Below are 16,162 nucleotides of genomic sequence, written 5' to 3'. Positions count from 1 at the left end.
GATCTTGAATTGATCTTGAAGGTGAACTTTCCATCTTAATTCACTTGAAGGTGAACTTTCCATCACATGAAAGAGTCACACTATAAGCTATTTTGTCCCATCGAAATTTGAGAAATAAGGGTGCTTTATACATCACAGCACTTACACAATCCTTGAGTTAGGCAAACTTTGGCATGCCCACACGCATCATAATCACACACAAAATCAAATCCAAACCCTTGTTCGCATGTGTGGCCTAATATGATTTAATTGGCCAACACAATAATCACGAGGTTCATCTCCAAAAGGCTGCGTAGTGTAAGAAATTGAAGGATTAAACCTATAGATACTAAAACTTTCGGAAAAGGGCTGCAGTAGCTGAAGGATTGTAGCATAAAGAATCATTAACAAGTCATTGTAGGACGGTTCTAATATTCTATTTCTTTTAATTTTCATGGTATGAATTGATTGTACCCGGTCCGATCCTCCACACCTATGAAGGTGTGGTGCAAAGGGTAGGAAGCCAACAATCAACTTACTATTACTACATTCACAAATTTGAAAATAAAGAACGACTTCATAGAATAGAGCTAATAGGGAAACATAATTTACTACTACGGTTCATTGTAGTGGCACTATTTCCAACTTGCATTTCACGTACAATATAACACACTTTGGATCGTCCACATGACAAAACGAAATGTCCGTCACACTCGACTTTCAAGCTCGACTTTTCGTTCTTCGTTGGGACGGAGTTGGATGGGCTTGAAAGTGTACAACTTGGCACAAAGCGTGTAGTAGACGAGATTAACAACCTGTAACAATGTGATGAGCCAGTAGAAGTAGTCCAATTTCCCACGGTTAAGATTGTTGTCCGGCAACCAATCTGATAACCGATGGAGGATGGTTACAAGCAAGGTGCTGGTGTAGCTCCCAGCAGAAATGGCCGTCCAAAACAGGGCGGTCGCAGTGCTCCTCATGCTTTCTGGAGCTTGATCATAGAAGAATTCCAGGTGGCCAATGGACATGAAGGCCTCCGCCATTCCATGGAGAGCGTACTGAGGGACAAGCCAAAAGACTGTTATGGGAATGGTGGCGTGGGGGCTGTCGAGAAGCCCATGGGCCATGGCGGCATGCTTTCTCTTCTCCTCAACAAAGCCAGCGACGAGGGTGGCTAAGATGGATATGGCGAAGCCCACACCCATGCGTTGTAGGTAGGAGATGCCACGATCAAGGCCAGTGAAGCGTCGAGCGATGGGGATGAAGATGCGGTCATATAAGGAGATTGTGGTGAGCATGGAGAGGATTGTGAAGACAGACATGGATCCTGGTGGGATCTGAAATGAATGGGTGAGATGCCTATCCATTGTCCGCGCTTGTTGCAGAGAGAATGTACCTTGTTGCGCAGCTGCAGTTATGAGAAGGATTCCTGAGGCCCATATTGGGGCCATTCTGATCAACGATTTCAATTCCTCCACCCTGTGGACGGTGCTCAACCTCCATAGGTTTGGAGTTTTATTGTGGGACACCCATTCTTCTTCATCTTCTTCTGTTACGATAGCTGCCTTATCCAGAAATCTGTACATACCATGGTTATGTAATAATCATCCTTCAATCATTTAAGACCAGAAATGTGAATGTGAAAGATCTTAACCGTTTAATTGGTGGGGCTTGATGCAAAATACATATTATATAGGAACAACTATGGAATGTAGAAAATTTTTGTCGGTAGTATCTTGTGTTCAATCGCATGAATTTGAACCCGACAACATATTATCGTCACCCTTGCGGTGATAACATGAATAAACTCCCATGTGTCCTACAAAAGAATAGTGAAAGAATCGCGCAACCCTTCCCGTGACTCTATCTGTGATGCATGGCCAACGCAATGACGAACAAAGGCTGGCCTATCGTTGTCAATGGAGTTACGGAGGTTGTCGTTCCTTATACAAAAGAAAAAAAAAACAGAAAACCCCTCAAAGAGAATATGATTTTGGAACTTCTTGGTCTAGATTTTTTTACGTGGGTTTTAAATATAGTTTTTACCAACAAGAAACCCCAACAATTTTGATATAGAATCTTGTCCACTATTAACGCAAGAATTATTCACGCCAGCCAACATTCTAGATACCACATTTAGAGCTCAATTCTAGCAAGCCAATTTGAGTGTGGATTGTCAGTGTTGAAGGTACAAGAAATTTTAGTGTTGTCGCTTCTCATTCTTCGATCGACATCATTTTTGATGACTCAACTATTTCTCTCTCCCGATAAATTGCTAACTATACGACATAACTTTTAATGTGTGGAATTTTTTCTAGGTCCCACCATGATTTTTGTGTTAGATTTACACCGTCCATCAATTTTTTCAAATAAATCTAGAGCATAATCCTAAAAATGAAGGACGTCCTAAGCTCAAGTGGATCGCATCACACAAATCAGTGGGGATTCAACAACTACCATTAAAACTTTCCTAGGGCCAACTGTGATTTTTATTTTGGGTCTAACAAGATCACACATACTTGGATGAAGTTAAAATACAAATATCAGCTTAATCAAAGCCCTATATGGTGCCAAGAAGTTTTTAATGGTAGCATCAATTCCTATTGTATTCAGTGACATAGTCCACTTTAGCTTTGAATCTGCATATTATTTTTATTCTCCATCCAATCTGTTGATAAGTTCACATAAGCCTGGATGAAGTGGAAAACAAATATCGGTTTGATACAAAACTTTTGTGACCTATGAATGGTCAATCACCACCGTTTCCTATAGTATGGTCCACCTGATAACTAGATCTGCTCCATTTTTTTGATATTTCCTTGAAATTACAGGGAAAAATGGATGGATTGGGTGAATACAGAATACACACATCATGGTGGGCACCATGGCAAGTGTCGCACTGTCTTGGGTAAGGCCGGGTCTCACCTAATCCTACAGCACATTCCAGGTGGGGAGAAAGAAAACCCAAAGTGTTTACATATGAAACTTCCGTGTGCCCCATTATGAAGTATATATCAGATCCACACTGTCCATCCATTTTTTCATATCATTTGATGGAATTAGACAGAAAACGAGGTAGATCCAAGGTTCCACTGTGCCACACTACAGAAACAGTGGGAATTGAACACCTACTGTTGAAAATTTCTTGAGGCCACAAAAGGATCTGATCAAGCTGATATTTGTATTTTCACTTTATCCAGGTCCGTGTGACCTTATGAAGAAGTTAGATGGCAAATAAACCTAATGGTTCAATCCACTCTGCTTTCTTACTTTGGTGTTGTCCACTTGAGCTTTCGATGTGCCTCATTTTTAGACTCATGCTCTAGAATGATCAGTAAAAATTGATGTTCAGCGTGTATATAAAACAAAAATTATTTTGGGCCTAAGAAGTTTCACACGTTAAAAGTCATATTTGTGAGAGAGATCCCGATTATCTTGTTACCCGGAGAAATCGGTGATGACGTTGACCAATGACCAATGAGACTCGCCTTGCGTATGGGGCTTCGGTGGGCACCACCTCATGGGTCCATGTTCAACAAAATTTAATATTAGACATGTGGTTATTCTGCAGGTGGAAACTGTGGAAACAGTTCCATCTCTGTAGGCGTTGAGTGAGACGTTTACGTTTGATATTGAAGTAGATAAAGATTTGAAAGAAGGAAAGCAACAAAAGGCTCACGAGAATTGCTTAGTGTGAAGAAGCGCTCCTGTAGTCGAAATGGACGCATCAAGTTGCTCATTCTCGTAAAGCAAGCTGGGATCAGTAACCATGGTCAGATTCCTCTTTCTAGTAGCAGCGACAATGACCTGAACGAGGCGAGTGAAAGGGCTCCCAGAAGGATCGCAATTCCTGTAAAGAGGATATCCAAAAACGAAAGCAATAACGGAGATGGCCATGGCGATTGCAGGAATGCCAAGGCCCCAACCCCAACCAATGTTTTCTTGGATGTAGACGATCACAGTGACAGCGACCAGTATAGACAACCCCATGCAGAAGTAGTACCAGTTGAAGAAGTTCCAAATCCTCGTCTTCTGTGTCGGGTCTGTCTCGTCGAACTGGTCTGCCCCGAAGGCCACCACACATGGACGAATGCCTCCGGAACCAAGGGCTGTTAGTAGGAGTGAGGCGTACAGGATTGCCAGCTGCCATGGGGCTGCCTCCTTGCACACCTCATTGCCTGTGCATGGTGGTGGTCTCCAACCAGGAAGGACCGCCGAGAGAATCAAGCTTATCATTCCCTGCATTCAAATAAAAGTGATCAGCGACATTTTAGTCATTTTGAAAGAATTTAATCTTTTTTTTTTCTTTTCCTAGGATTTATCATCGACATACACACAATGCACCCGCTCCGTGCATTTGTATCCCACGATTAGTTGATCCAGAAGATTCATGTGATGATGAGACCTAGTCCCACCTTGGATGAGTTATTATCCATAAATCACTTTGAATTAAGCTGAATTGCATTTTAAGGGGCTGACCAAACACATTTTTGGTCTGGAAATCAATATTATAATTCTAACCAGAGTAATCATCTTCTTCCATAACAGGGCCTACTTGAAGAGGCTGATTGCCAGTGATCGGAAAGTAGGTAGTGTGGCCACCATGATGTTTGTGAGAAATCCATCCTGCTCATCCATTTTGTTAGCTCATGTCAGGAAATAGGTTGAAACATGATGCAAATCCAAAAACACGAGTGGCCTGCACGACAGGACAGGAAAAAGAGGGGAGAAAAATGGCTAATGTTGAAGCCTTCCTGTAGTCTACCGTGATATTTATAAGCCGTCCAACCATTCATACGATCATTCCCCCTAGGATTAACTGAATATGTAAAAATATTAGCCTAATTTAAAACTTTTGTTAGGATACAAATGTTTCAACAGTGGGCATTCAATTCCCACTATTTCCTGTGGTGCAGCGAAGTTGAGTTTTGGATCTACCTCAATTTTAGGCTCATGTCATAATGTGAGCAGGCAAAACAGACTGAGGAGGTGGATTTGTTATAGAAATCATGGTGGGCCCACCCATGTTACGACCACAGGAACTTCCTATGGTGGTGCCCGGGCAATCGGCATCCTAGTTAAATACTCTATGACAATCTTACCTTTTGGAATGATTATAATAAAAAAGAACACAGATTAAGCGGTGAGGAGCATTGGTGCGGCGCATGGTGAGATTTGATTGATGGAGCCATATGTGGGTGGAGACAGGCTTGTGCTTATTTTAATGTATTTTGGCGAAGATCATGCTCGGCCCATCTTTGACATAATACAGCTCACTAGTAAAATCTTGCCACATCACCACACCAATGAGGGGAGGTGAGTGCCTCATTACCTAATCCGTGACCAATTTAAAAGGTTTTCTCTCGAGAACTCGAGAAGAAACATTCCTTTTATGAACTCTTTGCCTGTTTGGCTGTCATAGACCATTTGATAGACGGGAGAGATGAAACAACAACGGCATCTGTAATAAGAATGACCATTCACGTTGTGTCATGTAACAGAAAGGAATTCGATAAAACGTGACCATTGTTTTAAAATATTTAGCTCTTACAGGATGCAACCACGGTGCTTATTTACTATATTGTTCTTTTAAATGTAAATAATGCATTCTTGGGTTTATTTATGTATTTATTTATTATTTATTATTTATTTATTTATTTATTTTTAAGAAAAAGAAAAGAAAGAAAGAAAGAAAGAAAACAGCCCTTACATGAGCTGGTGGGTTGGCGTTTTCTGCTGCTCTTATGAGGTCATGACATTATTTTCAAAACTATGACTGACAAATAAAGACAAAATTTAGCAATAGAAATTAGAAAGGTATGAATGATGGTCGGAAAAATAATTAAATAAAAACATGGATCATACGACCATGCCTTCTTCTACTGTGGATGAATCATTCGTTGTTACAAAATCGGCCGCACCTTTTGAAAACCTCATGTATAATGCATGGTTATTTCAAAACAAAAGTAGAAATAATCTCGCAAATATTTTGTGAAAATCACAGGATTGGAATTTTCTTTTGATTTATTTCATTATTTTTAACAATATTCTGTTTTTTTTTTTAATTTTTTTTTTAATTTTTTTAAATTCTTTTTGTGCGTTTTCTTATTATAAAATTTATCCTGAACTACTCTAATTGCTTGAAAAGTAATTTGATTTACTTTTTATTTTTTGTTTAGTTCGTCAGGTCTGGAGAGACGGTATAAAAAAATAAAAAATAAAAAAAAAATTGATTTACTTGAATTTTCGGTCTCTTTCTTTTTATTTATTTATTATTTTTTAAGTATACTACTGAACCATGAATAGAGACCCAATTCAATGTCACCTGCCAGCAAGGGATGCTGTGAGAAGATATTGAGCCCGTTCAATTCATCAAGCTAATTATCCCACCAAAAATATTCAGGGCCAAGAAGTCAGGCTGCTCCACTTGGTCTCTCTCTCTCTCTCTCTCTCACACACACACACACACACACACACACATATATAGATAAACATAGGATCAGTCGTAGAGTGGCATAACCACGCACCGTTTATCTAGAAGATGCTTACATGCATGGACAGCGTAAGCTATATATCCTAGAGTTCCACAGGTCGTTGAGCATATATATATATATATATATATATATATATATATATAGTGGGAAGTATACAATCCGGAGAATCCTTACAAATTAAGAGTCTGCTTTGTCACAAGGGGGAGCGGATTAGGTGCGTCACTTACCATGGGCCCACCTTGATGTGTGTATTTTATATCCATGCCGTCCGTCCATTTCGGCAGATCATTTTAGGGCATGAGTCCAAAAATAAGCAGATCCAATTCTCAGGTGGACCATACAATAGAAAACAGTGGTAATTGACCATTAATGGGCTAAAAAGTTTTAGAACAAGCTGATATTTATTTTCCCCCCTTCATATAGGTTTATGTGACCTCATCAACAGCTTCGATGGCAAATAAACATTACGTAAACATTACAGTGGGCCCAAGGAAGTTTTCAATGGGAGGACTTTGAATCACCACTGTTTCCTATAGTATGGCTCGCATGAGATTTGGATCTACATCATCTTTTGGGCTCATGACCTGAAATGATCTGGCAAAAGGATGGACAGTGTAGATACATAATAAATATGTCAAGGTAGGTCCCACTATAAGGACCGCATCATCTTAGGTGTTGCCTGGGCCGCACCTAATCCGCTTCCATCTCAAGGTAAGCATCGCGTTCCCCGCAGCAGCCTTACCATTTCCAATATGGATGGTCTTGGGAAAACCAAGAGGCACGCAATTTGACATGATATCTTCTATGTTTCTTATACATGCATTCAATTGTTAAAACGGAATTGTTATTTCCATCCAACGCAATTTGTTGTGACCAAAATACTCCCTTTTTTGCGTGGTAGAAATAACATTTCCTACTTAACCATGCCTTTCCGTTACTTGGAAGGTTTAGTTTTAGTCATTTTCTAACAATGATTAGATGATAACAGCTTTGGTGAATTGAAATCCACATCCCCTCATCCACTTGCCAACACCCAACTAACTACACTTCTAGATTGAAATATTACTATTTCAATTCCAAATTGGAAAATTAAAATGGGTGTATGCAAATCAATTTGGGGATTGCACACAGCGAGAGAGGGGGGATTCTTCAATCTGTCCACTGAAAGCTGGATTTCATCACTTAAATTTAAACAAACAAGAAAATTAAGATAATTATAATAACCAAAAAAAGAAGAAGATTTATTCATTTCCCAACCATCTGATAGATGACGGATGCCACAGTAATGGTCCAGAATCGCCCGGCGTAGGAGTCGGCAATGAAGGCCCCGAGCAACGGTGTCAAGCTGGCAGTCCCACCGAAGTTAGTTAGTGTGTTGGCGGCCTTGGTTAGTGGCATGTGTAGCTGCTGGGTCAAGTAGCTAACCATATTAGCCGAAAATCCAACAACAGCTAACTTCTCACAAACCTCATTTGCTGCAACAGTAAACAAAATTTAAGTTCAGAAAACAAAAGAAGAAGAAGAAAAAGTGAAGAAAGAAAAGCTAAAAATAATACTGCCTTAAGTATTTTAGCGTTTGGTCTGCGATGGGTGGGGAAGAGATCGAAATGGTGTGAATTAGAACAGCAGTCTTGAAATAGTAGTCCGCACTAGATTTACTGATTAGAGTCTCCTTGTGTCTGAATTCAAATATGGTCATTCTACAAGAGGGAGATTTCACCCCAAGAAAGTCATTGGTAGAGCAAGAGATCAAACTAATTCTAGCAACACCCCATGCACTTCATCTATGTATGTGTATCTCATTTTTTTATTGACATATAACACACACACACACACACATATACATATAAATTAGTACTCAAAATATTCTAATTTAATTATCACTTATTGACTCGACTCTTCTAGTCACCCTGATATAGCTTGGACGTCTACTAGAGAGTTTTTGAAACGCTCGCCTGATTATTCATAGTGACATAGCCAACACTTGTTGTTTATCTAATGAAGAGTAGTCAAGGTAAGGCACATATGTAGTCAAGGAAACCAAGGCCTTAGTAATAACAGAAATCAATGGAAGTTGGAGGTTGTCTTTTCATGTTCATTCAAATTGAAATGCAACATTTGTTGTTTATTTAATGAAGAGTAAAAATGAGAGTTCCTGGCTAGACCCAATCCATCCATCACCAATATTACAATAACAATTATTTCAATTCCAACTTCAAAATCATGAAATTGCAATTAATCATTGGGATTTTGTCATGCATAACGATGCCCCATTTCCAGTCTAATGAATTGAATGATCGGTAATTCAAGAAAGCATTTAAACACAAAATATCGAGAACATACCAAATATGAAAGGCATTGTCTTGAGCCCTCCTTTTCTCCTTTGATCATGGCTATCTTTCATCTTTTCTTCCATCTTCTCTCAACAAAATGCCTATGCTTGAAATGCTCCTCGACTCCCCTATTTATAAAGCTTGTTGTCTAGTATTCTGTGCCTACTCTCTCTCTCTCTCTCTCTCTTAAAATTTTAATTTTTAATGTTTCATTTTTTAACGCGGAGGTAATACGTATGCATGATGTGCTAGTCTCGTGACCACATGGCAACTTGCCGCAAGACCTCTAATAATTGAAGTAACATTTGTTACTTCACTGTCTGTCTGCAACTACAGAAGAAGTTATCCTTTCGGTGAATACCGGTGCTCCATGAGCTACTAGACGATAGTTCAAGATCCAAACCGTACAATGGGCAGGTATCATATGAACGGGCCACGGGGAAAATTGTCACCGATGAGACACGTGGCCTATAGACAGGCATGAGATTTGTCAGTGTTCCAAAAGTTGAAACCCGGAAAAGTTAGGAGACGGGTAGGCAGATTGCCCGGTGAACCGACTCGGTGGAGCCACCCTGTGTATGTTTTTTATACACACCGTCCGTCCATTTTGTCAAGGTTATTTGAGGGCATGAAGCTCAAGTGGATCACACTACAGGAAACAATGAGGATATAATATCCGCCATTGAAACCTTCTTAGGAATACCATAATGTTTGCTTGCCATTCAACTTGATCATGAGGTTAATTACTGGAACCCGGATGAAGGGAAAACACAACTATCTGCTTGATTCAAAATTTATGTGGTTTTCAATTGTCGCCTCTTTCTTTCAAATTTCATTATGTGTGATAAGTGCATAAGTGTGAGCGTGTCAGAACCAGCTATACAACTGGATTTCAAGCGAACAACTTTGGCCCCAAGCATCAAGATATACAGATGCGTTAAACTTAACTGTATATGACAAAGATCTTAGGAAATTGACCACCTATTGAACCACTTGTAGGCTATTTAGGATGATTAGGCGATTATTGGAGGGTAGGGTTCGTCCTCCGAAAATGGGTTACACCTTGCCTTCCGTATGAAAGGACTTTCAGATATAAAAGCAAACAAAAAGAAAACACTTATAGTCGACCGCAGAGAGTAATTGTAAAGCACCATTCTGATAGAATAACGACTTGTATTACGATGAAAATCATCCAGCATATGAATGTGGACTTGGATTATATGGGACTGGTTTGGATAGAAGTCCCTTGTGATGGACCCCATAGCCTACGATACTACGTACTATCATCCTAACTTCACACTCTAGCTTGGTCATTACATTCGCACCACATACTGCATCTTCGGCATATGACATTTTGGGTTGCTATATTTCTGCATTTATATGACGTAAATGATCCTGACGGTATTTGTGGACTCATCAGGATTTATATATCCCATTGCATAGCTTATCTACATTGCTTCCTCAGCATATGATATTGGCTTATTATGTTTTTGCATCGCATAGCCTGGATAAGGCTGATGATATTTATGGACTTACCAGTATGTTTCCGCATTACTATGATATTGTACGATTTATGGATTGCCAATATTTTCACTTACTATGATATTTATATGCTTGGCACGTGCATCACACACACTTACACCACCCTCTAAGCTTTCTATAAGCTTATGCACGATAGATGCGTGTATGTGGCATTAGGTCATAACAGCGTTGAGCTTGGAGCGTGCAGCTGTCTTCTGGAGCTTTAATTTTTGATATATGTATTTCCCTTTCAGCACTGTATTCAACTGTTTATATTAGTGGATATGTGATGATGATGTTGCCTTTGTGATTTGGGTATACTTGTGGTTATTCTTCTTACGAGATATATGTATGTTGAAAAATCTTCCTTGTAGGATCCCAGGATCGTAACTTGGTGTATCGACACTGGGAGCCGAGAATATGGTACTACGGAGGCTGTCGACACTGGATTCGGCGATCGAGAATTCTGTGAGCCTGTTTTCCAAGTTTAGGGCGTGACAATTACTTTTCTCTCTCACTTTTCATCCTTCTTTATACTATCTCACCCAGTTTTATCATCTTCTGTAATATATCTTTCAATGTGAAGCAAGCTTCCACAGGATGCCCCAGAAAATGATGATAACAACAATAGTTCTTTTCTTTCATCATCTCAACTTCCTTTGGATATTTGGGTTGAGGTAACTTAATAATCCCAACAGTCAGTAGTTGCTTCATCATTGGCAAAACATCTTCTTTCTTGAAAGAATACTCTTTGTGAGAGTCATACAATCGAGATCGTTTATCATTCACACGACCTCTGTAGTGATCTAAATCTTCTCTTTTCCTCCCCTCTTGTTTGTTACAAAATCCATCTCTCTTCCTTTCACGATCAACGACATTCACCATTGGTCTATTTGATACCCTTCTTTCTATTCCATTTTGAAAGATTGACATTTTCCTGGCCATTAACTCTAGCGCATGTGCTTTTGTAGCCAAGTCGCAAAAGGTTCTGATGTTAGTGCTTATGAGTCCGAATGCGATTCCCATTTCCATAGAATTTAAGCACATCTTCACCTGTTCTTTTTCTTTGGGCAACTGTTTGCAGGAGGCCCCAAAATTTTCCATCTATCGATAAATTTCTCCACAGGTTCATTCTCCCTTTGGCACATAGCAGCTTCTATAAATTAACATCGTGATCTGATGAGAAGAAGTTCGACATGAAGGCATCCTGCATTTGTTCCCAAGTCCGTATTGACTCCAGCACCAAATTGGAATACCATCAGAATGCTTTTCCTGTTAACGAGGAACTAAATAGTCGTAAATAGTATTATGAGATCATGGAGAAATTACCCATTGTGGTAATGAAATGCATTAAGTGTTCTTCCGGGGACCCATCCCCATTGAATTTCTGAAAGTCCAAATGTTTGAAATTAGCCGGAAATGGTATGTCCTCAACCTCTCACGGATACGTCGTTCTATAACAAAACCTTCCGGTATGCTCACGCTCTCTGATTATTTTTATAACTACTTGTCGCATTTCTTCTTGAGGTACAGCTCTCATGGTAGGCGCAGAGTCATGTGATCCTGTTTTCGAAGGTTATGATCCTTCAGGCCGCTGCTCATTTCCATTTACTGTAGTCATCATTGGCGGGGCCACAACTTGAGCTACATTGTGGGTGAGAGTTGCCAAAGCTTCTCGAAGATTTCGACATTCTTCCATTAGAATCCTTTGTGTTTGTGCCATTTTAGTCATACGCTCATCGACATTCAGTAATGGGTCCTGATTCGTTCCTGTCATATATACAATGGCTTTTTCGCTCCTTGGCAAAACTATTGTAGAAGCAGAATATAAGCGTGTTGGAGTGATAAGGCTAGATAAGAGAGAAGTCTCATTAAATTCCCTTGTATTTTCACAACACTCGACTGATTGTAATGTAAATATCAGAGGCGTCACTTGCAGAGATGCAAAGGATGGTGTATCTTTTATAGGTGATTTACCCTTCTCCCTTCTCGTCCATCCGACATTCACGACGGGCAAGGCTAGAAAATCCCATAATGTCAGGGGACGAGGGGATTCGCCTGGATAAAGTGTTGGAGGAGTGAGTGTGGGGTTCTTTTACACTCGCAGCTTTTTGTCTTCATGTAACTACTATATTGACTAGGTTAAAGCGATCCTCAACAAGCATTCCAACTATTGATCCTTAATAGGGACAATCACGTTCTCTTGAAAGTGAACCTTAAGTATCAAATCAGAGTCGTAGATCACCAGATCCACCATTCATAAAGGTCAAACTTGAAGGCCATCCACTTGATCGTCACACCTAGGCTATTAGAACACATATTTAACCATTGAATCTCATTAAGGAAGACCCTAGGACTATTATAATCGTGGATGAACAGATTTAATGCAATCTGGCCATCGGATCGATGAAAATCTACAATTAAAGGATCAGAACCTAAGTTTATGGCCCAGTTAACGACTTGATCTATTGGAAAATTGGTCGATGACCTATCAGGGGTAATAGAGTGAGTTTGATGGTGTGGATTCACTAAATCATCACCGTGGACCCCCACCTTTACATCAGGTGTACATAGCAAGGTGTACACCCGCGACACACCAAATCCAAGTGCAAGTCAAACCGGGTTTGACCCAAGCTCGCCCAAAATGGAGGAGTCCTTATTTCATTTTCCATAATTCTCGTTGCTCAAAGTTTAAACGGACAATGTCCGTTTAAGGCTGTTGTGGTCCACCATCTTCGAGCGTCCCCATGATCTGAACCATCCATCCTGTCCAAGCGAGAAGCCTAATAAAAACCCTAACAGTTTCAATACAAATCACACATGCTCAGGGGAACAATCCCAGCCGCAAGTGATGTTGCGCATGCACGGTTTGTTTCTGAAAATGGAAATTTGTTTCCTACATTAGCTGACAACCCATGTACGGGATTCTCCTTCAATCCTAACCCTCAATGCAAAACAATCCTAGCCATCCATTCCTCTCCAAAGAGTTAGGGCTTCCATCGCTTAATGAGAGCCACCATCGTATGTTTCTCTCGAACCCATTGGGAAAAATGCTAATAATTGTCAATTTGTGGGTCCCACAGTGATTAGGGGACCCATCTGATCCATCCAAAAGATGCGGATAAGAGGATGGCGCCATGGATTAGAAATCAACATGATCGTACCCATCATCTTCGCCGTTCATCTAGGAAACCCATCACCAAGTAATGGGGCCCATCTCCTGATCAGGGTCATCCATCTGGAGGACCATGATGTCAGAAACACAGATGTAGCATTAGATCAGTTGCATCCATCACAATCATTTTTAAGAGAGAAATCGGTCAGTTGTGCTCAGATTAAACCACACTTAAGCATAACTAATCCCATGGATTAGTTGCCTTTTTTGAAGCATCTTGAATAGGAATATAAAATAGTTTATAAGGCTTACTTTTAGGGCAACCAATACCAAAAATAGAAAATGGAAAGAGAAGGGTGTAGGCATGGTTTTTGTTATCGCAACCAGTCGAGTCAACTTGGTTTGAATTGCTGCATGTTCGAGTGAGTTCAGATCCACTCCCATTCAACTGAGGAGAAGAGAAAGAAGGAAAGGAGAAGAAAAGAGGGTATGGAGAGAGAGAGAGAGAGAGAGAGAGAGAGAGAGAGAGAGAGAGAGAGAGAGTCGGTGAGTTCACCACTCGATGGCACGCTGAGCCGAGTTCTGTCGAGTTGTGGGTCTAGTCTATGCCTAGTTCTAGTCTGAATGATGCTGGAATTCCAGAGGAGACAGGGAGAACAAAAGAGAAAATCGGAAGGCTGTTGCTCGCTGCTGCATTTGTGCGCGAGTCTATCTAACTTTCGGGCTGAGTCAAGCCAGTCTAACATCCTTTGCTAAAGCGCCAGAGAAGATAAAAGAGGAAAAAAGGGAGAAGCTGAGAAAGAAGAGTAGAAGAGATGGAGGAAGGAGAGGAAGCAGAGAGAGAATGAAAATGAGAGGAGATCGAGAGGGAGACTGGTTGCCCAAGCGACTCATTGCGTTAGTACGAGTTGAGCCATGTCAGTTCGTGTCTGATACATCTGACCTAAGTCCTAGCTGAGCCCACGCAGTGATAGACTTGCTCGATGAACAGGAAGGAGGAAAACAATGAGAGAGAGAAAGTCAACTGCCCTCCGAGTTCGCCGAGTCTCTGTATTTGGTCGGATTGAGCCTTCATCGAGTTGACTAAATCGTCTACTCACTGATTTTGAGTCGGTTGGGTCCACCAAACTGCTGGTCGTGGCTGCGTTGAGGGAAGCAAGATGAAAGGAAGGAAGAAGAATGGAGAAAGAAAGAAGAGTTGGATGAGATCGAGTAGTTTACTTAGTTGACTCAACATCTGGCCGCATTCAGATCTGCCATATTCAAGACACGCTGATTGTTCAAAATGGGAGAAGAAGGAGAGAAGAAGTTTGGGAGAACCGCATTTGCCCTTATTATTGGGTTCTCAACCGAGTCGAGTGCTAAGTATAAACCTAGCTTGCAAGGTGAGTCAACTCAAATGAGGTGTGTTACTTTAAAACCCTACATTAAAAGATCAAGTAGGATTTAATTAGAACATATTTAAGCTTGATTAATGTCTAATTTTGAATTTATATGTAAGGAAAATATTTTCCCCAATTTACAACACTTAGGATACAATGTAAGCAAGTAGATTCCACTCTAAGGTGAGGAGTCACCCTCTTTGCCTTCGGCATTCATTGAATTCCAAGTTAGTTAACTGTCACGCCCTAAACTCAAAAACCGGGCTCACAAAATTCCCGATCACTGAATCCGGTGCCGACAGCTCCGTAATACCCCATACTTGGCTCCTAGCATCCATATGCCAGGTTTCGATCATGGGATCCTATAAGGAGGATTTTTCAATGTACATTTATCTCGTAAGAAGCATAACCACAAGTTTACCCAAATCGTAAAGGCAACATCATCATCACATATCCACTAATATAAACATTTGAATACAATACTGAAAGAGAAATACATATGCTAAAATCAAAGCTCCAAAAGTCAGCTACATGCTCCAAGCTCCACGCGCTGCAACCTAACATCACCTGCACGCATCTATCGTGCATAAGCTTATAGAAATCTTAGAGGGTGGTGTAAGTGTGTGAGCAGTATATACATGCTCAGAATGTAATATCAGAGTAGACGAAAATACTAGTAAGTCCATAAACCATTCAATATCAAATAAAGTAGAGATACTGACAAGTCCATAAAAATATCATCAACCGCATCCAGGATATGTGATGAAAAGACATAGCAAGCCATTGTCATATACTGAGAAAGTAATGTAAATCAGCTATGTAATGTGGAAACATAATGAACCAGATATCAGATATCGAGGATGCAATACAATATGCAATTCGAGAGAACTACGAATACCATCAGCCTCATCTAGGTCATATAAATGTAGAAACATAACAACCCAAAATGCCATATGCTGAGGATGTAAAACAATATGCAATATGTGGTGCGAATGAAATGTCCAAGCTACAGTGTGAAGTCGGGATGATAGTACGTGGTATCGTATGCTGTGGGGCCTATCACAAAGGACTTCTATCCAAACTAGTCCCATACCTAAATTTGGATAGATAGACTCAATGTGGTAAGCTCCTGACCTTAGGTTAGTTGCGCGCCCCAACCAAAATCCTGGTTATTGTGAAAGTATACATAACAATTAGTTGTGCACCACCAGCTTGAGTGAATAATGAATGAATGAATGAATGAATATAATGTTGAGTATGCAACTCCTGCTCCACAAATCGGTACTATACATCTCTGGATCATCACCGGGGTCTAGTACACTCTACACCAGCTTGCCG

At 40.3% G+C, this 16,162-nt stretch overlaps 1 protein-coding gene across 1 annotated transcript; it reads right to left on the bottom strand.

Annotated features, from left to right (window-relative positions):
- Window positions 1-394: 394 nt before the first annotated feature.
- On the bottom strand, window positions 395-8,970 carry LOC131227092 (protein NRT1/ PTR FAMILY 3.1). Its single transcript, XM_058222792.1, has 4 exons — window positions 8,817-8,970; window positions 7,731-7,948; window positions 3,659-4,218; window positions 395-1,557 (listed from the first exon to the last, which is right to left on the bottom strand). Exons 1-4 carry the CDS (start codon window positions 8,887-8,889, stop codon window positions 687-689), a joined length of 1,722 nt encoding a protein of 573 aa, XP_058078775.1. The 5' UTR covers window positions 8,890-8,970; the 3' UTR covers window positions 395-686.
- Between the last annotated feature and the right edge of the window lie 7,192 nt (window positions 8,971-16,162).

Source organism: Magnolia sinica, chromosome 15 (genome assembly GCF_029962835.1).
Source record: "Magnolia sinica isolate HGM2019 chromosome 15, MsV1, whole genome shotgun sequence".
In the NCBI taxonomy this organism is placed as follows: domain Eukaryota; kingdom Viridiplantae; phylum Streptophyta; class Magnoliopsida; order Magnoliales; family Magnoliaceae; genus Magnolia; species Magnolia sinica.
Note: the sequence above shows the minus strand (reverse complement) of the source record. Positions and strands in the feature narration are given on the sequence as shown.

Bases quoted from the DNA above. Each gene is read 5' to 3' on its own strand.
- LOC131227092 (XM_058222792.1), bottom strand. From the start codon at position 8,889: ATGGAAGAAAAGATGAAAGATAGCCATGATCAAAGGAGAAAAGGAGGG. The intron at 7,949-8,816 runs GTATGTTCTCGA...TTACTGTTGCAG, and splicing joins GACAATGCCTTTCATATTTG to CAAATGAGGTTTGTGAGAAG. The intron at 4,219-7,730 runs GTTGGGAAATGA...ATTTGAATGCAG, and splicing joins CATCCGTCATCTATCAGATG to GGAATGATAAGCTTGATTCT.